At 34.2% G+C, this 25,993-nt stretch overlaps 1 protein-coding gene across 1 annotated transcript; it reads left to right on the top strand.

Moving 5' to 3' along the window:
• The first annotated feature begins 877 nt into the window (after positions 1–877).
• Positions 878–23,345, top strand: LOC149771045 (putative glutamate receptor). The gene is made up of 12 exons (XM_089948891.1): positions 878–895; positions 2,156–2,396; positions 3,049–3,236; positions 3,666–3,845; positions 5,559–5,663; positions 8,324–8,521; positions 10,003–10,106; positions 12,129–12,219; positions 13,231–13,567; positions 15,678–15,901; positions 18,969–19,234; positions 22,290–23,345. Exons 1-12 carry the CDS (start codon positions 878–880, stop codon positions 22,528–22,530), a joined length of 2,193 nt encoding a protein of 730 aa, XP_089805017.1. The 3' UTR covers positions 22,531–23,345.
• Positions 23,346–25,993: the final 2,648 nt, after the last annotated feature.

The raw sequence follows: 25,993 nt of genomic DNA, 5'->3' as shown, positions 1-25,993 counted from the left end.
AGTGAAATACTTATAATAAAAGTTTATCTTAGAGCAGCCAAATGTAGATATATAAATGCAGTAGTAATTGTAAATACCTCCAGCATGCATGATCAGCTATGATAATTTTCGCAACCGTTGATGAAAGCAAAATAATTCGAAAATTGATCTTATACCGCCATTTTTTATTACATCATCATCTCTTTCCTTGGAGTAGCTCAATGTAATTTTAGTAACGTTAAGAGCAACAATATGCAGAATTATGAAATTATTAAAGACTAAATAATATATAAGCAACGGCCAGACAAATATAGCTCTAAAAGTTTACAAACTTTAAGACCCAGAAATATTAGTCACGCACATAACTCGTCGTTTCCACCAAACCGTGTACTATTTTTTGTCCTGTATAATTACAGCAAAGACACCATAAAGAAACTCATAGCCCATAGATAATAAAAAATGTACAAACCCTTTTATTATACAGATACAGTCCGTAATAAAGGTTCATATTTTGAAACTTAGAGTCTTAATTTCCATGTAATGAATTTCGTGTCCGCACCGATATATGCGAAATCCATCGGTTCATATGGGGACCTTTTATGGTGGCGCTCAAATAGTTCTCTAAACATCATGACAGAAGCACATGAAACTGCGTTACATCATGAGAACATACGCATATATTGCCATTTGATTACAAGCACTTGCACATTGTTCGTGTCCACTGAATTCCGAAGTTGTTATATACAGTATATTCATGTAGCAGAAATTTCGTCTAAATCAAAGATAACATAGATAAGTTCGCTCATTGATTTAGTAATTTTAATGTTGGAATAGGTGTTTCTGAAGAAGGGGTGTTCTTTCACTGTAAATTTATGTAGGCTTGATTGAATCTGTGAAAATGGCGGTTACAAGGCAGGTAACATTTCTTAATGAACATACTGTTTTTGCCTTATAAGAGCTGTATTTAAGTTAGGATTTAGTAATGGCTTTTGTACTTGTTCTTATTGCAGCAAACGTTGTCCATATGCAGCAAATGCTATGCTGTTCTGACGATATCTTCTGGACTATCGTTTTTTTATATCGCTCATAACTAAGACATGAAAATTCATTATCACTCTGTTATTTCTAGTTAAATGCAGAACCGTTTGACGTAACTACATATTTGCGCCTTTTCACCTTTGTTTACATTTTTACGAAGTTACTGATTTTCCAACATCGAATATAATTGGATTTTTTTTCTTCAATTTATTTGACTATTTATGGATCATTTGCCATCGTAGTTGGGATTTGGTGTCCAAGTTATATGAGCAAGAAATGTAATTTTTAAACGAAAAATAGCTAATGAACACATACTATTATTTTTTCACATGTGTATACCTGACCGCTGAATACTGGCAAAAAACACAGATCAGATTAAAAAACAAAATCTTTTGGCAATTGTTAAGTAGGTAGAAGTTCATCTTGTGTATGTTCCGCAAATAATGTATGTTCGTTATATGTCAAGCTACTCCTTGAAGCCAGGTTTTACATCAAGCGTCAGTTGCAAATGCTGTAAAATGAAATATTCAGTATTATTATGATTTCGTTTGTAGCTATATCCGCTTGTAATTAGTGCAAAAAGAAGACACCAAGTTATATCCTCAACGTTTTCAATGTGTTGTTTTTCTCGTCGTGTTTAACTCAAAATATGAATCTCTGAGGTCAGATTTATAAACAAATATTTATTAAAAATAAGCACACAATTATACAGCCAGTTCGTTCTCTTTATGTTAATTATGGTTGTATCAAAATTCTACTTTGAAATTACAGAATATCTAAGCATGCTGCTTGAAAATTGTTTCTTTTTCTTCTAATTCCACAACAGGAAGTGCTAGCATTGCTATAGAAGACAATGTCGATTAGTGGCGATTATTCACAAAAATATGATGTAACTTGTACTGCCATATCACTTTATTGAGCACACAAATAAGTGTGACGTTCTGTAAAGTATAATCTGAAGATTTCTTCCTGCTATACATGATTTACGTGTGCCTGGGGTGCTGTGCGATCTTGTTTGGGCTGAGGAAGGGGGGGGGGGTCGTTGATGCGTAAACTTCTAGGTTGATAGTTCTAATCCAACATTGCTGATGTCATTTATTTATGTTTTGGATATCCTAGTCATTTCTACTTCTAATAGAATGTAAACATTAACTGTCAGAGGCCACTAGAGGAAGAGGAAGTTTGCAAAAGCGAGGACAATATCACCACCTTTGTGGCAGATGATCCGTTCTGTTTTATCGATCAGAATGTCAGTGCACCTTTTATGACCAGCAACGTCAACACCTACACCATTAGCTTACATACACCACCTGTTCTGATGTCACTTATTGATACATTGGGATGGACAAATGTCATCATCATCTACGAAAACTTCACAGGTAACTGACTTTCGTAACTATGTTTTTTACTGCATCTGAATGTCAGTGCAACTTTCAGGACCGGCAACGTCAACACCTACACCATTAGCTTACATACACCACCTGTTTGGATGTCACTTACTGATACATTGGGATTGACAAATGCATCAATGAACAACACACCTTGCGGGTTAATAGGTTATGTAGTCTAAATCAAAATGGTTTCCATCGGACAGCCATGTACAATAGTTACGCACCGAATATAAACTGAATATACAGAATACTATATCCACATCCTGCTTGTCTCTATGATTAATAGGTTCGTATGTAAAGATCTGACACCTCACACGTGTTTCATGCATTGAATATAGCCCTGTGTTAAACTTTAATGCTGGACTAAGCGGTTAGAACCTCAGATACAGGAGGTCGCAGTTCAAATGTATAGAATGGTTCTAGCATCTGTCTCGCTTGGAGCTCAGTATTCAGAGGTTAATGTTAGGACTGGTGTCACGAAAATGTGATTGGGTGGGACATGATGCTAATGCATAAACTGAAAAACGTGAAGTCAAACAAGGTATACATTTACATATTTTATGCATTCAACATTAATACAACAGCCATGCCATCCTATCTAGGGAACTGTGCATTATCGCCAGGTATTTTTTTCCTTCAGAGAAGGAGACATATATACTGACTGACGTATTGTCAGCAAATGGAATACTAGTGATAATGTACAATATCGATATGGAGGAACTCAAAGAACGGTTACAGCAAGCATATATACTTTCATTGACCACTGGAGACCGCCTCAATTTTATGGTATTTTGCAGACTTAGTTGTGCAAGGAGAACATTGAGACAGGTAGGTAATAAGACTGGTGTCTATATTTGATACCTTTCTTCCATAGAAGATTTAGAAATAGGATTTCGTATCAAATCTTTAGATATATAATATCCTAAATGTTAAAAACTACTCACTATTATGTAACTACCACTTTACAAGTTGTATGAAATTTATTATTGATTAATTGCACGCATATAACATTTTAATAAAGTATTTTTTATTTCTAAATTCTTTGCTCCTTGTCTTGTTTACGTAAGCTAAAATGTCAAGCCTTTCTGCTTACTAATATCATGAAAATAAAGTTGTTGTCATTATATAATTACGGGACTGTGCTTTCAAAGTGATTAAAAGTTCATAAGTGTCTTGAGAAAAATTATATGAATTCAGCAATGTGAGCAATTTGTGTGTTTTCGAAATTAAAGTACATTGTTATATACAACTTTTAAGGCTGCAGAGTATGATGCGAAAAACAAATCAAAGAACACGGTATTGAAGGAAATTTCTGTGTGGCTGATTGCGACGTATGGAATATCAACGGAGTCTTCCAGAGGACTGAAACACTGCGCAGAAGATCTGTATAATGTTGCCGTATTTTCCTTTCCAGAACTACAGGAGAAACGTGACAAGGTTCTTAAAAATAGTTTCAACAATTTAAATTGACTTTATTCATTAAGTTTCTATTTACTCTATATGTTATAATATTTCATTTTTAAAATGATATGTACATGGTGATGTTTTGAATTATTAACATCTGGATGATATGATCATTTAACACTAAAATAAAGTAAAAAGGAACTAATATACCTTTATACATATGAGACAATTTAAAGTATTTTATTTTACATAAATTCCATTCCTATTTTCATAAGGTAAAAACTAAATATAATCGAATAAGCAATGTGTTTGTTCCCAACCAATATTATGTCGACAGATGATCAAACTTAAGTGACCATTCATAATGAAATCTTTGAAACGAGTTGAATAATTTATTTCTTTTGCGAATTTTTGTGTACATAATATCTAAATTATTTCAAGATTTACATGCATTTTGTTTCAAATGATCACAATTTTTAGATTCAGCAAGAGGTTATCACACGGCGATAAACGCTGAATCTATTAGTCAAAACCGCACAAAACTGTAATGAAATGATTTATAAATATATTCTTATCCCTACGGTATTTACGCCGTAATATGCAAATGGCAATAAAATATTTAATGGAAGAAAACGAATTTAAATTAAAGGGTTATGGTGAAAAGCCAGTTAATAAACAAATACCATTAACCCACACCCACTGATAAAGAGTGTTAACAAAATATTATCTTGGGAAGGTACTGTTAACGTGGTTGACATTAACATTGTCAAAGATATTTCGTAAACCAGAAGGCGTATGGTTACTCAGACATAATTTACAACCTTTTGATCCATGAACTCCAGAATTAAAAATACTCTTCACATGCAGAACCTTATTGTGTTTCGGACTCAATTATATGACATTTAATTTATCGTAAGAGAGTATTAATGAAATTGGTCTTCAGTTGCACCATCATATACGATATACATTTAGATTTTGCAATGTCGGCGATTCAGCAAACTAAATGATAGGCGACATAGGGGCAGCACATATATTGTAATAATGATTTCTCACCTTATTTCAAAACATTGTGAGCAGAACTATAATACATACGGTCAATAATGCAATTATACATAGCTAGACAAAGTCACTTATTATTTTAAAATGTTATCCTTAGATAGCAATACGATCACACAGTTTCTAGCCTGTCAGTGTTGCGTCTATGTATATAAATTGTGTTATCCGAAACAATCTTAGATTTCTTTATTTTGATTGGAACAATTTGAAATTACTCGAAAGCAAGAATATGTACAACACAACTTGTATAGTTAGTGAGACCACGATTATTGGTATACAGTCTAAGACTTTCATTTTCTACCTGTATTACTCATAATGACACTACATGACGTCAACTGCGAAACAAAATGGTGTTGGTATTATGTGTTTCAGGTAGAAACCTTATGTTTAGTATAACAATCTAAAATAACTCAGTAGTCGCAGATAAAAAAAAACATTGATATGTCCTCAGTTAATAATCCTCATCTTGGTATATTATTAAATGGCAGATAATAAATGTCTCATTGTGCTCGTAGTTTTCAATTCTGCAAGACTGTTTTCATCCCTTAAGATAGTAGGCTGAAACTATTACCAGTGGAAAAAGGTTTGCAAATATAATCTCAGTCAATAGGAAAAAAAATTTAAACGCTTCGAAAACAATAGAGGTTAATAAAATAGTTTTGATAACAACATTTAATAATAATATTTCAGGACATAAGGGAGGCAATGTTTCAAATGCTGAACGATTTGCAGAAACCAGGCGGTGCCATTAATGGAAACAGTCTTACATTGCAAGCTGTAGATTATCTGAAAGCGGTTTGTGTTTATAATTACCACCCATACTCGCTTATACGTTGAACCAAATAACATAAATATTGACATGTAGTCTCAAAATGCTCTTCAGAAACAGGATATAACCAGTGTGCAGTTGGATCATACTTGTACGTGTGTATAGACGGTATGTCGCAAAGTCGGTGTAAAATTTGGGATAGGATCTTTGAAGGGCCTTTTATTATCTTAAACATTTAATGATGCAGTAACAAATTGAAGGGTAGTATGACATATTTTTCGCCACTGAAACCTCGGACAAGCACCCTCCCAATTTTTACATTGTCTGAAACAAAGTAGCATATAGAGCAACAATAATACGATGTCTAAAACTTAAGAATTAATTTATTTCCCTCAGTTATAAAAGGAAAAGTTTAGAAGAATGTACAATATTGTGAATTAAATCCTCACTATGTGGGTCAGGTACAAGAAATAACTGACCGATTAAGAGGGCTATCTCTATTAAGATAACCCTTTAACAAATTTGTTTGGCAAAGTCGGTTCTATTCTCGCCTCCAAGGAAGGTTAATTGTATAATTTAAGTCGCATACTTTCCTCTTAATTGTAAAATGACCATACTACTTAGTCTGAAGAGGACTTCGAGGTATGGGAAAGTGAGCCAACACTTTGTCACCAGCTTTAAAGCTACTTTCGCTTATAGTTCTATCATTCCTTAACATCATTTTGGTTCGATTAGATTGAATATTAGTTCTTGCTACTTCACAAGTCTTTGACAATGTTTGCTTGAAATAAGAGACATAAACAAGAAGATTAATCTCCAAATCTTTGGTTCAAAGAAGTTTCGCTTTTAATAACTTTAATGGTCTATAAACAGTATGTCTGAAACCTAGTTCAAAAGGACTAAAACCGAATAATTCTTGTACTGACCTTATAACAACAAATAACAGCAATTTAACACTCTCATACCAATAAGACATGTTTCAAGGAATATAATCGAATCAATTTCTTTAAAGTCTGATGTAGTCTTTTAAAGTACCTTGACTGTCGGGGTTATAGGCAGATTTAAATTGTTGACTACTTAACTCGTGCATAACTTGTTGGAAAATTTCCAACATAAAAGTCGACCCTTGATCAGATTGGACATATTTCTGAAAGCTAAATAGTTTTTAAAAAGGAAATTGGTCTAAACTGTTACTATGGTTTTGGTATAAACATGCATAAAAGGACCTACCTCTGGAAATCTTGTGGATGCACACATTGTCTGGTCAACAAGTATTGGTTGCCTGACTTAGTTTTGGTAAAGGATCCTTACAGTCTACCATTAGTTTTTCAAATCGGTCGTCAGATTCAAGAATGTGTTGTAGATGAGTCTTAGATATCGTCTGATTTGGTTTTCTACTGTTTGCAAATAATGTGAAAAGATCTAGATTAAAAAAAAAAACAACCCACTTTTAATTTTCGTCCATTAAGAATGATTCAAGATTTTCCGATAAGTTTAACTGAGTCCTAAACCAGCCAAGGGAGTGTCAACGGCTAAACTAAGCATTTCCGCTCTGCATGACTAAAAACAATACTTTGATAGCTTACTGACCACTCGTCACTAGCAAGGCCTCATTTGGTTTACATTTTGCTTGACCGAACACTTATATTGCTCCTTATTTCTTGTTTTACCAAAGATGCTTTTACTTCCGAAATAAAATAATGTCTGACAAGCTCCATCAATTCATATTTCTTTAAAAACTCTTGCCATTCTTGGATCGGATTAGAAAGAAATTGTTCCACTTTAGATGACATTGTGAAATTTTGTTGGCTTGGCTAAAGATGTCTCTAATATGTAACATTTAAATACCAGGGACTAAGGAAACACCAAAGCAAAATAAATTTAGGCTTAGGAATATATTGAGTTTCTCTGAAATATTTTTAGAAATAATTTATTTTATGACTATATGGACTTAAACTAAGTAAATAATCAAAACCAACAAGTATGTAACGGTAACAAATATTTATTCAATTATCTTATTTACAAAACGAACATTTAATAGGAACTTACAGTATTGGGATTTAAATACAAAATAATTTTAACACGTTATCACAAGTCAAACGTTTTGTTGTATCACAATGTTATTGCCCAAAAACTCTTTTGAATGAATTAACAATAAGTCCAGAATAACAATGAGTGCAATGTCAATAAAAACTTAGAAATTTCAATAAATATTTAAAATAAACGAATCATCTCAAATTATTTCTGAACACAACATTAAATATATATGGAGACTGATGTTGAAACAATAGCGTAGGAAATATCAATCGGTTAATTCTGCAATCCTTTGATCTTATACACACAATATTTTCTTCTCGATCTATTTCACAATATTTCCCACGTGAATGTTTTAAAATACATCATCACATCGTAACAGAATCCACCTGACTTAATCATCCAAAGGGAAATTACCCCAAACTTGTAAAGAGACTCATTATTAAATTAAGTTTAAAACCGGTCAACACCTATGTACAGCCCATTGCAATCTACTATCATGCACCAATGATAACTTATAAAAGTGCCTAAACAGCAAATACTTGTTAGGATAATTATGTTAGTAATATGTAGCAAGCTTCATCGATTGGCACAGTTTAATAACAAATTTGCGTTATATACATGTTGTCGTACCGATCTTTTATCTTTCTAGAAATCTGAAGCATGGAATAACCCATTTAACTACACAAGTTTTAAAATAGAGACCTTATTATGGATTCAGCCAATGTACAGAACGTTCGGTCCAGTTGGCTACATAGACTTTGATGGAAACGTGACCATATATTCAGACATTTTTCCCAATATAAAGTATAAATTCAACAAGAGAAAGTTGACTGTGTCTACGCTAGAGGTATGTAATGAGCTTTGATATGTAATCTATTGTCAATGAGATTATTATAGACCAAATATCTTTAAGACACAGTCCGTCAATGAGTTCGTTCTTATACAGTGTCGCATTAATATTTGTCATAAAGAAAACACATATCCCATTAAGAGACCTTAAAGTGTATTTACATCTTACAGCTTTCAGCCCTGTAATATTACTGAAGTATTGCGCAAATGGGAGAGACTATATAATAAATTTAGGTCTTTCGTTTGCAGGGACAGGGGCAAGAAGGTTGCTGAACATGTGGGAAATATATTGGAATAAATCTAGAGCATGCGCATTTGATTATATCGCCCAGTTTTAAAGAATTCTTACCTTTTTGTGAGTACTTGTCTGGTTGTGGGAACTCGATCATTTGTAAATATTCCTTAGCCCGAAATAATTAGCCAGTTACTAGGAGCAAACGTCACGGAGTGAAGTGTTAGTGAGTTTCCATGATGCCATGGTTTACGTTTCGTGATTTCAGGTCAGAGCCACATGAGTGTCCCTGTCGTTCAATAGTCCCTATTAAAATCTAATGGTGTACATTGGTTGTGTGACTCCAGGTGCAGTAATTATGATTGGAGACTGGTAAATTAATGTAATAATGAAGAAGGGACTGTTCCGTCGTCGGCGGGTACCGTTTATGTCACCATGGTGGCAAATGTGATGCTTGGACTGGCCTAAGGTAGTGTAGTAACATAGTTCCTTGTGTTAGGGGAGTTGTATAGTTTTACGGCGTGAAACACTGACGGTAGGGAAAGTTGAAAAAGATACGCCATATGGATATGCGGTTGATTTACAATTGGAAAGTTGAGATCTTGATTACAGTAAAATTATTTATAGAATGGACACATTAGGCTTTCTAATTTACGACTGATGTTGTATGGAAGTCTTTGGAATTATGTGAAACTGATATGCTCTAGCGTAATTGCGCCAGGGTTTGACACCGCTCGGTCAGGTAAAAAAAGAAACAACTTCTTCGTAACAATATTAAAAACAGTCTGTAAAAGTAATCCTAACAGAGTTGCAAAATGTGTTATTTTATGAGCAAATGACCTTTCTGCTCTTATAAATATTATTAACATGCCAGTCGAAAGAATATTTGACTACTATATTCTTGAAGTGAGACCTCCTTGAGAGAAGTGACCACAAGAAAAACGTGAGATGTAACTGAGTGTAGCAGGAAAGAGTTAGAAAATTATGTTGGGAGTAAGAAATAGCTTCTGTTATCTATTTCCATAACTTTGGAACACACTTCATGTTGATTAAATTAAACATATCCAAGTGATTACTCTCAAATTTTATTTGTTTTTCACAATACCGTGACTTTTATAGAGGCTACGAATGAAATAAATCGATCGCACATGCATTCAGAGATTGAATCAGACTTGGGAACCCGAAGTAAAAAATATAATTATTCCAACTTAAAACAGTAAAATAGTTCATTCATTCTTCTCTTTTAGCAATATCCTTTTGTATTCAAAACGACTGACCCCAACGGCAAAATTGCTTATGATGGATTGTGTATTGATCTATTGAACGAATTAGCCAACATACTTAATTTCACGTAAGTATTGCTTTTAAAAGATGACATTCCCATTGCTGCAATATACACAGATTCTGTTGCGAATATTTGGTCATCGTAACGCAGCGTGCATGTAGCAATCTATTATCACGAGTTTCATATCTATGTAAAATTTATGTGTGTTGAAAATACTGCCAATTTTGTGGGCAAGCAGATATGTAGGTTAAAATAAGTGATAAAAAGTGAGAATATGCAGTTACTTTAATTAACGTTAAAGCGTATTTTCAACAGAGTTATTTTTACTACTGTTTATGTCGTATTATTTTTCTTTAAACTTTCAACTTCGAATTATTGTAATCTCTGTAACTGGAGGTGTATTTATGTACGTGGAGGTGTATGTATGTAAGTGGAGGTTTATATATCTAAATGGAGGTTTATGTATCTAAATGGAGGTGTATATATGAAAGTGGAGGTGTATATAAGTAAGTGGAGGCGTATATATGTAAGTGGAGGTGTATGTATGTAAGTGGAGGTGTATGTATGTAAGTGGAGGTGTATGTATGTAAGTGGAGGTGTATATATGTAAGTGGAAGTATATGTATGTATGGACGTGGAGGTGTATTTATGTAAGTGGAGGTGTATATATGTAAGTGGAGGTGTATGTATGTTAGTGGAGGTGTATATATGTAAGTGGAGGTATATGTATGTATGGACGTGGAGGTGTATGTATGTAAGTGGAGGTTTATGTATGTAAGTGGAGGTGTATATATGTAGGTGGACGTGTATATTTGTAAGTGGAGGTTTTTGTATGTAAATGGAGGTTTACGTATGTAAGTGGACGTGTATATATTTAAATGAGGTGTATCCATATAAGTGGATGTGCATGTATTTAAGTATAGGTCTATGTATGTAAATGGAGGTGTATGTATGTATGTAAATCGTGGTGTATGTATGTTCATGGATGTGTATATATGTAAGTGAGGTGTATATATGTAAGTGAGGTGTATATATGTAAGTGGAGTTGTATATATACAATTGGAGGTGTTTGTATGTAAGTGGAGTGTACGTATTTAAATGAAGGTGTATATATGGACGTGGAGGTGTATATATGAAAGTGGAGGTGTACGTATGCAAGTGGAGGTGTATATATGTAAAGGGATCTATACTTGTGAATATGTAGACATTCAATTTTTATCTATAAAACAAACAAATGGATGATTCATAGATAATGAAGAAATTGTTTTCCTGGATATTTACTTGGAGCATGCACCTTAATGGCTTTTAATAATGTTTATAATTGTTTCGTACGAATTTGAAACAAATGAGCACAACCACACACACACACACACACGCACACACACACACACACACACACACACACATATATATATATATATATATATATATATATATATATATATATATATATATATATATATATATATATATATCTGTTTGTGTGTGTGTGGTGGATGTATGTGTGTTGGTGGATGGGTAGGTGTACAGATTTCATCCATTAAACGAGCAAATACTCAATTTATTCGTTTTAAAGTATTTTAGAATGGAAAGCCCTCGTCTCCTTGGGGTTCGAAACACTAGGACCTCTCCTAGTTCTTGTTCAAACAAAATATTTATTTTATAAAATTAAAAAGTGTTGTTCGACCCGGGCCCCAGGGATTCATAACCGGTTGCTCACCCTCTTGTCGTCCATGACCACCAATACACAATTCAAAGAATAAGAAAACACAAGCTACAAGATATCACAAAATTTCGATAACTATTAGAACGTAATTTTTGCTGGGTTCTAACCATTGCCCAGTTCGTGGACGGTTAGCAAACAAGAACAACATAACTGTACCGAGACTATTGCGTAAAGCTTATCAGCAAGTATCACGTATGTTTGTTTCGTTTCGTTGTTTCTTTGTTTGCATTCTTAATATATCATTGTATTATAACACTTCCAATTGAGTGGGCTAGCCAATTCACATTATAAATTGTATGATATATTGGCAGTTTTGAAAATCAGAATATCCTGTATTTTTATTATCATTTGTTTAATAACAGGTATGAATTGATTGGACCACCAGATGGTAAATTTGGAATGAAAAGTTCAGATGGAAGATGGAATGGACTGGTTGGACAACTGGAAAGACAGGTTAATGTCATTGCATTTACGTCTGGCATTCAGGAGTATAATTACTATTTTTTTTATTTCATTCAACATAATTCAGCTACTATTTTCTACAAACAAATGTCACAGTACAGTTTCATTTTTGTTTGTATGTGTGTGTAAGAGAGATTGAGAGAGAGAGAGAGAGACAGAGAGAGACAGAGAGAGCAGATTTCATCCATTCAACGTAAAAGACGAAATATTTCAAATAAACTAAAACATCCATGGTGTATTATTCTGCGTCAGTGGATATAACTCGTTTGATATATCTCAGAATAGGGAATGAACTTGCTTTGTTATGGTCTAACGGTTTCAACGTATGAGATTCGGAAGAAAAAAAATAATTGCTGAGATTTTTAAAACTGAATTATCTGGTCTTTTGAATGGAGTTCAAAGCAAACTGAGATTTGAATTCGCATGCTACTCAAATCACCTAATGAGTGTGACATGAGATCTTGATTGATGATCCGTTTCAAATACAGATGAACCATGTAAAATTACATGGGTATTAGATAATGTTGTACACCAAACGTCGAGAGATCGGGCTAGCTTTTATTTCCTCGAAAGATGAATTGGAGGATGAGCTGAACATCAAAGGTAACTTGCGGAACTTATCTTCAGTAGATGTCCTGACATTTCATGCATTTTAAGGTACAAAAGAGCCGTCACCAGTTAAGACATTTGTGGATTACCCAAACCGGAGCGGCTACAAACTTGTTTGATTATTTCATTTATAACCAACACGCCTAATATTATAAATATACATATCGCACGCACGGCTGCGGTATATTATTAATTTAAACAGAGACGAAAAGGAAGCAAATTAATGAGCGGGATTAAAAACGTAAGGAGCGAGAGAGTATATATCGCTAATGGGCATGAATATAAAGAAAATACTAAAATAGAAACAATTGATATGTATGTATGTATGTATGTATGTATGTATGTATGTATGTACGCAATGGAACCTTTGAACAATCTATATTATCAATATAGGAGGTTGACATGGTAGCGGCTGCGCTGTCAATTCAATCAGAAAGGAAAGAAGTAATGGACTTCACTTATCCGTTTCACTACGATTACACAACAGTCCTTTTGAAGAAGCCAGATCCAGGCGAAAACAAATGGATGACTCTTATAAAACCCTTGCAATGGCAAGTTCTTGTCTCAATTTGTGTGGCACTAATTGTTGCAACATTTGTGCTTTTTCTCATGGAGAAGTACAACCCGTATTACAGCCATCCAGATTATCATAAAGCACGGGAGGTTAACTATGGACTCAATTCATTCTCTGCTGCACTGTGGTACATGTATGGGGCGCTAATCTCTAAAGGTAGGTCTAAAACAGTAAAACTTGATAGATCTGATATGTAGGATGATATTTTCAAAGAGGTACATTTATATATCTACTGGAACTTATAACACGCCAAGAATATAAATAGTTTTCCTCTAATCAATGAATGACCACAAAATATCAAACCTACACATTCGCATCACAAGTCCAAAATTGCATATCATCCTCACAACTGAATGGTTTCTTCTAAAGTAGCATCAGCACTTCACACAGTGGAAATATAAAAACAACTCAGACACCATATACAATGAACTATTTTCCTACTCAACCCTGAGTCAGTCAAAACATGATTTTAAATTCCTTTCCCATATATATATAACAATATAATGTATGTAATCGGGATTCTTCTTATTTCCATGACAGTTTCGTCTTCTTCAATCAAATGTTCTCTTTGTAATGAAAACGTCATAATTTATGTTCAGTTTGAAAGGTTTGTGATATCTAAATGTTCCTTTATTTACTTTTATCTCCATGGCATCCATATTTACTTTTGTCATAATAGTTTCTGACTGTATCAACGAATATGTTTTCATTGAAAATATTAAATAAGTACGTTCGTGGAAAGCGAGGTTTCGTCATATACGTTCTTATAATAATATTAAACATATTTCAAAATATCTTGACTATTCCAAAGTAAATGGATTCGCAGAATCTCCATCGTCGCAAGCAACAGGAGACAGTATGCTACGCTCCTTTTCACCCGTGACGCTCTTTGTGTATTTGTTTCTGTTTCAAATAAACATGCATAAATCTGTATATCTTGAATCAGTGGAAGGGCGTGCAAACTCGTCTCGTCATTGTTACCGTTCGCGCTGCTGGAATGAGCTCATAGTATTCAAGTTTCTTTTTCAAACATCATCGAGAAAACGGGCATTTTCATTTATATTTTGGGGATTCTTACAGTGATATCTTAAGAATGTATTTGTTTTATTTTTTTAAAAGAGGAAACCTCTGCACTGGCAGTCATTGATGACAAACGAACATAGAGAGTGTCTACCGTGTGTTGCGAACAGGCGATAACTCATTTGGAAGCCCATATTAAGATGTCATTGGTTTGCTAAAGTTTAGTGCCAACAAGGCAATCGCGGTAGCTCACTTGTTAGAACGTCAGGCGTGTAATCCAAATTTCGCCGGTTAGCTATCAGCACATACAGGCCTAATTCAGCTGTCTTTGTGCAAAGCACTTAGCTTTTATTTAGTCTTCATATTACCTTGCCGATAATGTGTTAAAAGCAGCTTCAATAGCTACATTAGTTTTAAAACCATCCCAAGGAAAATGTAGATTAAAACTTATTCTCAAAACATTATCAATACTGCTATCAATGAAATGTGTCAAAAGCATCAATGAAAACTAATTCTCTTCCTAAAGAGTTGGCCATGCGTCTAGTGATCATTTCTCGAGCGACGATGTTGATGCGAAATTATTCTGAAAATTCTAATTAAAAAATCAAGGAATTAATATTGTATGTTGAGACATTTAAAATGTATAATGTTCCTTCAATTTCATGGCAAAGTTGGGAATACACATGCTTGCCATTACTCACATTATACGGAAGCTACGGATGCAATTGTGTTGAACTTAGCTACTTGTCAGATGCTCACGATAAAATAAACAGTACAATTTATCCTATTTTTAGAAAACAACTCTTTCTAACGAATATGTATGACCTACATTATACGAGCTATTCAAGCTTGTTTCTTTCAGACATTTAAATATAGATTAATGGTATATTCCATGGTGTACAACAGTATATCTCAAAGCCCTCTACATACACTTGTTTTCATTTTCAATGTTATTTTTACATAACATCTTTTTATTTTGAATTTGTTGTGCATTTAAAACAAATGTAACAATACCCGGAAAACATAACCTGGGAGAAATATATAAAGGCACGAAACCCTCTCTAAATTTCCCAAAATGCAATTAAAAAGTTAAATAAAATACAGGGAAATCGCGTGGGACCAAATAACGTCGTAGGCAGCAGAACGAGACGGGTTGAGAGTTGGAGAGGTTTGTGACATTAAAATATCACTGATGCGTCTTTGGGTAAGACGGGTTTTAAAACTGGAACTGATTTATAATTTTCAGGAGGAGTTCACCTTCCTGATTCGTTAGCGGGAAAGACCATGATCATTTTCTGGGGTATGTTTTCTCTAGTGGTTGTTGGAATTTACTGCGGAAACTTGACAGCCTTTCTCACTGTTATGATTAACCAACCACCACCATTTAACACGATCAAGCAATTGGTACAACTGAAGGATGAATGGAAATGGGGCATTCTAGGTGGAACTTATTTAGAATTTTACATTCAGGTAATGTATTCAGCCATTATAAGAAAAGGAAAATTTAATGTGAATGCTAAAGTCAAATATACTAAACATGGATCTTCCTTACTATCAGGAATTTACGTTATATATATTAGTAACGAATGTCCATATATACGTATATATTTCAAAAAGCTAATAGAGTGTATGTAGTGCCCTACTTTCTTCAATTAAACCATCATTCATATTCAAATCATAAGTTTCTTATATTTCTTTAATCAATATGAATAAAAATAGAAGCTCAAAAAAGGAAACAAGCAACTAATCAAATCACAAAGGGGATTGTGAGTCGCTACTAAAGGCACAGAATTACATTTGGTAGCGGACACACTGGGCAGAGATGTGAAGAGTTTTTTCAGTCATTCAATACACAATTGTTTGTAGTCAGTCTTTACTCCGTTCAAAGGTAAATATATTTTTTGTACCTAAGTGTGTAATATGGCGATGTATTGGCGCAATATGTTTATTATTTTTTCATTCCTATTTATTTTTATATTTTCACATGCTGAAAACATATATCCTTATATTTCCCCATGTGACAAATATATCCTTAATTTTTCACATGTGAAAATAGAGTATTTCCCATCATGTCATGCGACGCTTGATTGCGTGTGACTACAAACGTTGAACACGCACCATCACAAGCTAGTTCCTTTTGAGCTAGAACAAATAAATAGAAATTGCTTTACATTTCAGGCATTGAAATTAATCTTCGATAATGAATTTGACCAGACTCAGTTCGGGTATCTCTAAAGATTTTCCCCTGCTTACTTGACACAAACGACAAACCCGATGCCATACATTGCTGAATCGTACTTACACTGTTTTCAGATCGGGTCAAACAGAAAACAAAATGATTAAAATGTAATTTATTTCGACAGATAATGTCAACCCCATTTTACCGCTTTCTTAAATCACATGTATGTATATCATCAGGCTATGTAAGTTATGTGAATTTACGAAGAGGAGATGGGGTTAGTGTATTTTGCTGAAGATTGGTTATTCTTCTAAACTTCTATATTGAGAGAAGTTTGGAATATTATTTTAAAAAAGCATTTTACTACGTTAGTACAGGTTGCATTTCTCATATGATACCAAAAACTATATATTGTAACTCGTGGCTTCGTGCATGTGAAAATATCATGTTTCTGGTACCACGCGATCAAACATATAAGGTATTAACATAGGAAAAGAAAATACCCTTTATGTATTTGGATGTAATATAATGAAATATGTGTATAGCATGCACGCTGTATACTTGTATAATTGATATACCACATGTTGAATAAATTCTTCATTAAAATAAAACTTAACAAGAATTGTTTAATTTAATATTAAAAATGTATCCATCTCGTACAGCGTACATGAATATATAATGTATGACGCACGTCATAATTATAACGCGGAAGTGAGTTGCCATTTCCAAGAGTGACCAACACTGGACGCAAGAGAAGCTCTCTGCAAATATACACTCTGGAGATGACAATTTATTTAGTATGTAATCCCGAATATTATTGCATTATTTCAAAACAATGGCAAAGCAAATAAATGTATATAATATAATTATTAATGTATTAAGATCATTTAATTATTCTTTGCTGATCGATGAATGAATGTGTGTGTGTGTGTGTGTCCTCAGTATGTTTCGAAATATTAATATTAAAAATATTAAAAAATATTTCGAAATATTAAATCTAAAAATAATTTCATATATTTTTATTACTTACAGTTTATATGACCTTTGTTAGAAAACAGATAGTCGTGGTTTTAATTTCCGTGAGTGTAAAAGAATTTATGTAGGACTAAAACATATCTACTTTGCTACGGTGTAGATTCGGTGGCACAACTGGTAAAACTGGTGGAATATTTTTTAGATTTTTGCACGGCCTTCAAAGAAAAATTCGATCGAATCCCATTGACGCTCTCTTCCCCATCATTTATCATTAAACCTTAAGGCGAAATGTATGTTTGTGAAAATTGCAATTTTAAAATTATAGAAGATTATAAAAATTATCGTGTGTATCCTTTTGATGTTATAATCAAGCCGGTTATGCAACAAATGTTGCAGAGGTCCATGTAATCGCCATTCCTTACAGTGAAATAAATTTTAATAAAAAACTACGAATGGTTATATCTATGTAACCAATTCAGCTATTACGTTACATTCTGTCCAACTGTGCATTAACGTCGTTACGTTGAACTGTGAAAGTGGTATGCATTCCCTCTCGATCCCGTCAACATAAACAATGACACACTACTGTACTAACAAAATCATACTATTATGGTTTAAAAACATTAACCAATCAGAAAATGAAAATTAATAGATATCCACATTTTATTTTATAAGACTGGTTTTCCAAGGAACCGGCTCATACAAACAGACACACGCACACAGAAAGTGTTATGCCTGAATTCTATAGGAGAATGCTTGATAATACTAGGCAAAATTAATATATATTACAAATAATTAAATTATACAAGTCAAAGAATGTTTAATTCGTATTATACGGAGATTGGAAACCAGGCTTGCGGGTAAAATACACCCATCGCCTTGCCTTCATTCACCAGTTCATATTCCATATCTAGTAATTACACATTACCATACAATGATGCTTATATATATATATATATATATATATATATATATATATATATATATATATATATATATATATATATATGTACATTTGTGTGTTTGTGTTGTGTGTGTGTGTATAGACGATGAACAATTTGTCGAACATCGATCAGCCTTGACCTCGTGAAATGATGCTTATATATATATATATATATATATATATATATATATATATATATATATATATATATATATATATACATTTGTGTGTGTGTGTGTGTGTGTAGACGATGAACAATTTGTCGAACATCGATCAGCCTTGACATCGTCAAAGCTTTTGTGGATCGACAGTTTTGATTATTTATGTTATCAATAACAGCATTAGTTAACATCAGTGTTCCAACGGCTTGCAATTATTTTGTGTCTCTGAAGTCGTTTTCTGTATATGTATGTATATTTTGATTGAAGTCTATATTTTAGACGTCAGCGACAAAAGAATTCAGTGACATTGGTAAAGGCATAAAGGAGTTCAACAGATCAGACCCTTCAGTTTTGTCCACCAGCATAGATTCCCATGTTGAGAAAGTCCGTTCTGGAGGCTACGCATTTATAGTGCACAAATCTATTATCGATATTGTTATAGCAAAGGAATGTTCCATGATGAAAATAAAGGAAGAGTTCCTTCCCTTGAAATTCGCATTCGGCCTACCGAAGAACTCTCCCCATACCAATATTATGTCAGAGAAGTACGTATTTGATATTGTTATTATTCTACAGTGATTCGTATTTTCACATGAGTATGATTTTAATTATGTCTCGGTTAATATAGTCATTGCACCATTTTGTGGAACCATTTGTGCATACCGCTTCTTTTCCCTGCCGTTCTTGATCCTTTAGGTCGCATACCGTACTGTTCATGTTTCATACTGTTCTAGCGGCGACTAGTCTTCCCTTCGTCACTGTTCCATTTCGTACCGCAACGTACCATGCCATTCGTTCATTCATTCATTCATTCATTCATTCTCTCTTTCGATGCACACAAACACACACACACACAACACGGTTGAATATAAAGAGAAGTAAGTAGGGAAAACATTGTTTGAGAAGAATTATTTTATTTGTCTAGATGTATGTATGCATGTATTACGTTTTAGTGCATATCAGAATGTGAAAATCAAACATCAGTACAAAATCAGAAATGCCAATAATATCATATATTGTGAAATTGTTTCATTATATGATAGGTACATGATCAGTGAATACAAATAATTGGCAACATAAGATTATATATAACCAACTTAAATGGACGTAATCAACACATTGGTTTGATGTTTTATATATCATGATCGCTCAAAGTCGGACTTGACTCTCAATGGATGTTCGTAAATTCTATTGCTAACGTATTCATTCCTCATCAGAGCCGCTGGTTAAATATTCCTTGTCACTTTTACTAGCATCATTTCTACCTTCAACATTTTCGTTATTATCAACACTTTGTTTTGTTTCCTCGTCCTTTCTACATCATTGCATGCAAAAGATTGCTGAATATGTTTCATATCTTTGTTGTTTGTTTAACGGATTCCCAGAATTAAAATATTAAACTATGCAAAATTACAGTAAGTCATTGTATGGACTCGAACGATAAGTCCTCCAGTTAACGATCAAACGCGCTAAACAGATTGCGTCATTGAGATCTGGGAAGATTTCGTTTTGACGTTGATGAAATTTGCAGAGATCAGCGTCTGAAATTATAGTACAATTCTGCTGACTTAGCCGTACTCGTCCAAATGTCACATATGCCTAACCAAATGATGGGACATTACATTTGTCGTACTGAATAGGAAAAGGTTTATCTTTTGATGAGGTGAAATATCCGGGAATAAAGTGAAGATACGTTGGAATATTGTTGTTGCGCACGCCGGCTCCGGCACTGGCTTCTACCTCTGGTCTGCTGGAGGAGTGGTTAGCCAAAATGCAAACATGTATATTTCCTTACAGTAATTTAAAAAAAAATGTTTCCCACCAATCAAACGAAACAACATATATGCTCCGTCCATTATAAGTACAGGACGAATATATATTTCTTCTTGCACAGAAGAGGTACAGTTATATATATATATATATATATATATATATATATATATATATATATATATATATATATATATATATATATATAACTACTAACAGAAAAAGTAAAGTAATAATTTTGTAAAATTGTGAAATTCATCAAATGATTCAGTTTTCTAAGTTCTAAGGTTAACTTTTAAGAAAAACTGATACTATTGTGAATTAAATTTCCAAAAACCCGAAACGTTTTATCACATGTCGAAACGTATAGTACTCCGAATGAATTCCAGTCTTAAATGTGCCAATGCAACAATGATCTTGAATGCTCTGACGTACCAATAATCTTGCTATTTAAAAAAAAAAAACGTAATCAAAAATTGTCTTTGAAATAAATTCACAATAATTGCAAAATATGCTTTTAATCAATCAAAAAGACGATGTGCACTTGGTAATTCTGATAAATAATTCCAATATATAAATCCTCTCAAATTATAGCTTTGTACAACTAAAATTGATTCCACAACAACTGCGGTTTAGTTAGGAATCAGGAATATTTTAAACGTAGGACCCATGCTATTTAGAATGGAATTTTCTACCAAATTCGTAAACAAGGTTATGTCTATTTACTTCAGCTGAAGCAAATAACTTGACAAACATCAGGTTGATCATGTTTTCTTTTATAAGAGAAAAACTGATATCCTGATCTCAGATGCAAGTCAACACGTTACTTACAAAATGATCTTTATCTTAAAAAGTAAGTTACAATCATGGAAGAAAATGAACTCTCTCTCTCTCTCTCTCTCTCTCTCTCTCTCTCTCTCTCTCTCTCTTTATGTATGTATGTATGTATGTATGTATGTATGTATGTATGTATGTATGTATGTAAAGATAGATAGAGCCATAGATAGATAGATAGATAGATTGCCAAAATTGCTGTTTACTATCAGATGCAAGTATAAAAAAGAACTATCTGTGAAACATCTATCAATATTGCCACATCGACCAATACATGTAGAGGGATATTGACTTACCAACATCGAAGTACTATTATCCATTGCTGCAAAAATATAAATTGTCTTGCCGTGTTGTAGTATAGTCTCGACCGGGACATGTTTCCCAATGATAGAGCTGTCGTACGTTTATGCTTTTTAATTTTATGTAAATATTCAATACCGCAATTATATATTTGTTTGTCTAATTTACGGGTTTTCATTTCCAAGCTGCGTCTAAACACATTCGATACCCTCTCTCTCTCTCTCTCTCTCTTTGATATCTCGTATGTCACTGTCTACATTTGTAATTATATTATCTTCGAGGAGGCTGCACTTATATAGACTTGGGCAGTTGGGGTTGTGGCACTCACTATACAAATTATACACAGTCACATATTGGTATGACGTCTTTTAAGCAGGAAAATTGAATCCATAAATCGAAATGACAAAACAAAACGATAACGCAACATTAATTAGTATTCCCTTGTGTCCCTGCCAACTTCATTTATATCTTAATGGCACCAAGCATTCAAAGCCAAAGCTTCTGTCTGAGATGCCAAATCCTATTCTGAAAGGGACAGACATCCAAAATAATTAATGTACCCTTTACCATTTGTAACATGAGTGTCTACCCCAGCCTGGGATTTTAAAAATAGGTTGTCTGAAGCTTTTTATTTCTGACCAACATTTTAGACTAGTAATGATAATGTAATTAAATTTTTCCCAACCGTCTTTTTAGGATCCTGTCCATGCATGAGACGGGCATTCTTCGGGTTTGGAAACAGAGATGGTGGCCTAAATCAAGCATTTGTCCAGAAGAAGTTTCGACGTTTGCACGACCTATTCGAACGGTTGATGTTCAAGGCTGTTTTTATCTAGCCGTTATTGGGATTTTATTTTCTTCTTTTGTGTTTGTGATAGAACTGTGTGTTCATTTCTACCAGAAAAGGAAAACACCGCATCAGGAGGTGGTGACATGATTACCAGCTCCTTGTGGGTTTGGTTATCGTTGTCTAGGAGATGATCACCCACAGTGTTATTGCACAGATAGAGTAATCAATAAAATAAAATATGAAGTTAATGTATGGAAAAACATAGATCTGACCAGGGATAACGAATAGAATAACACGTGACCCTGTATTTAAAATAACATTTTAAACAGTAACATGAACAAAATGAAATTGAACATGACATGGAATGATTTCTTTCGGAAATATATTTAAAAAAGTGTATGCTAAATTCAAATAGCCATTCTGTTATATTGATCTAACAAATTATATCATATAATCGAGTGACTGTTACGACTCAAAATGGTGGCGTGTCTACATCACCTGGTTCTTCCGGTCTTTTCCATATCACTGTTTGTGATCGGTCGGCATAGCTCTCTCTCTCTCTCTCTCTCTCTCTCTCTCTCTCCTGCCCGCATGGAGTCAACAACCGTCCTTGCTGTCGACTGTTATCTTTTCCCACTGTGGAATACACTATGTAGCGTCTTTTTCCTTCAGAATAAAACACCATAGCACCCAAATTAAACACGTGTAATTTTTTTCCCTCTAATGGTGTCATTACTGTTCCCAGTCAACTTAACTAAGCTATTGCGGTCGGTTGGCCACCTAATACACACTCATCACCCTATTACCATAAATCAATTCTTATTCCAGCTGACACACGCATTCCTAACTGAAAATCATGACATAGCTAGACCTCGCAGATAACTATTACTGCCTTCCTCTGAATATAAATTACCAAGTGAACCATGCCTGTTGACACACGCTCCTAATGCTAACACCGTCGATTCTCGGTTGAAAAGAATTCACAACATAATTACAGAACCAATTAATGGACTCAACTCCTTATCAATATGATACTTTGCTACTTAGCGATTGATTGACATAGATTTACAGATATAACTAATACAAATCATTTTAATACATATACTATACTTCTCACAATTCGTATCAGGGGAAATGCATGAAATATTTATGACACGTGATTTCTATTACATAAAATACAACTAAATCCGAACTCATTCATACCAACAAAATATTGTCTAACACTCTTACAACACATGAATGATATGAAATTACGATAAATTTCTGAAGACAAGGATATATTGAAGTATGAATATAAAATGAATAAATTCAACAAATAATTACAAACCGTACATCAATGAACATATCTTTTATGCAACTGAGACAATACTTTGGAGCATTTCTGAGCCTGAATTTCGTCTGCGACACACACACACACACACACACACACACGTTAAGTTTAGCAAATCAAGATTACATTCTCTAACCTCCAAAACGGTATCGCTTCGTTCGAAGTCATAATGCTTCTCTCTAAACCTAATACCCACACGCAGATAAAAAAGTCAGTATGTGTTTGCAGCCCACATTTTTATAAAAACATCTCGTTCATTTAGTTCGTTATTCATTCACTTGTATTCAAATGCTATTGGTTTTTATCTCTAGCAGCAGGGAAGTTCTACAGACCAGACGGTTCCAGCAAAATAAAGCCTCCTACGAGAACTTTCTCCGTAGAAGCCTCAGAAAGCAGAAATAAACCTTCCCACGAAAAACAATTTGCGTAAATTCGACCCAGAGTGCAATTTTTGTGTGCAAATTATATCATTCTGGACAAGGAAAAAATACAACTTTTCGGGGGGTGGGTGGGTGGGAAAATGATCGGGTGTCGAGTGTGCATGCAAGATTGGGGCTGCAATTTCATGAATAAATTTGATCAAGACCGATTCGATACCTACTACGCGGATCATGAAGATTAATCGTGATAAATCCGTGCGGTGTTGCCTGAGCGTGACTGAAGAAATTTTTGAATTTATTTATATCCATATCGCCGTTACACCAAGTCTGATGAATATTTCTCAACGTGTGAGTATCAACGCCATTGAACACTGATAAAATATTACAATTGTCTCTAATCACCTTTGGAATCTGCGTATATCGCTGAGTCACGTAAATCACATCGGTATTCTTGTGTCGGCCACGCGAAAATATCCTAGCTGGGTTGGTCTGCTTATCCAGCATCACATCATCGAAAACAACAAGATTATTAACATCGCCGTCTAAATTTTCCACCGATGGAGCTTCATTGATATCCGTTATAAATTCTATTGTGCCCTCATCAGTATTATCGCTAAATTCTTTTAATACTTGATAACATCGCTGATCGTCAACAGATGGCGCAACCAAATACAACTTATCCCATTTCAACCATCGCATTATCAAATTTAACAACAACTGCGTCTTTCCAGATCCTGACGGGCCAATGATTATCATTCTTATCGAATTTGGTAATGCCGCGGTGTGTTTTATTTGCTCGCGTTTCTTCGTGGCCGAAAAATCAATTACATTCATGTTACTAGAATACATGGATCTATATTGTATTAAGTGTCGCACTCGTACTGCTACGCTAAATCCAATCGAAATCGTTACACGTAATAACAGGAATGCAATTAAGGGTGAATGTGAAGTTTGCAAGACAATCAAGTTTAGATTTGTAAAAAAAAAATAGAACCGGAGGAGACATCGCCGCCTCCCTAACAAATCTACCTGGAGCTCCTTGGGCGAAATATCCCGGAGAGAAGCATCTACCAGGATATAATTACTGCGGACCCGGTACGAGGCTAGATATGAGACTCAACAATAATGATCAACCAAATCCCGGTGAGGATCCAGTAAACGCCATTGATAACGCATGCTACTACCACGATCTTGCGTATCGTAGCGGGGATTTACAACAAAGACATCTCGCTGATATTAGATTAATTCACGCAATAGACGCAATTCCTGATAAAAATTTCAAGGAGAAATTGGCAACTTGGTTGATAAAAGGCGCGATGAAAGGTAAATTAGTACTCGGTGCTGGTAGATAATAATGGAACAAATATATTATTCTCCGCGAGGATTCTGGCGAGGAAAATCAGCAATTGCCAAACTTGCTAAGGCAGCAAAAGTAAAGCAGTCCACCGCTGCATCATGGCTATCGAGGCAGGCGGCCTGGCAAATATATCTTCCTCCGCCTAAAAAAATACCGTATGCAAGTTTCTCCGTCAGTGTCCCTAATGAAGTTCATCAGGCTGATTTAATGTTTCTTCCTCACGATACCGTTGACGGAGTTACATACAAATATGTATTAACGATTGTTGATATTGCTAGTAGGTACAAAGAAGCAGAACCATTATCAAATAAAACAGCAACAGAAATTTCAAAGGCATTTGAGAAAATTTACTCGCGATCTCCGTTAACATGGCCGAAGCTTCTCCAGATTGATCCAGGACGAGAATTTCTTGGCGCAGTTACTTCATTAATGAAAAAAAATAATGTTAAAATCCGACGTGGCATAGTTGGTGTTCACCGTAATCAGGCCATTGTTGAAAGATTCAATAAAACACTAGCGGAGAGATTATTCGGATATCAGTAC

Source organism: Sinohyriopsis cumingii, unplaced genomic scaffold, assembly GCF_028554795.1.
Source record: "Sinohyriopsis cumingii isolate HCF-2022 unplaced genomic scaffold, ASM2855479v2 utg002136l, whole genome shotgun sequence".
NCBI lineage: Eukaryota > Metazoa > Mollusca > Bivalvia > Unionida > Unionidae > Sinohyriopsis > Sinohyriopsis cumingii.
The sequence above is the reverse complement of the archived record's forward strand: the minus strand, read 5'-3'. Positions and strand labels throughout refer to the sequence as shown.

Bases quoted from the DNA above. Each gene is read 5' to 3' on its own strand.
- LOC149771045 (XM_089948891.1), top strand. The intron at 2,397-3,048 runs GTAACTGACTTT...TTTTTCCTTCAG, and splicing joins CATCTACGAAAACTTCACAG to AGAAGGAGACATATATACTG. The intron at 13,568-15,677 runs GTAGGTCTAAAA...TATAATTTTCAG, and splicing joins TGGGGCGCTAATCTCTAAAG to GAGGAGTTCACCTTCCTGAT.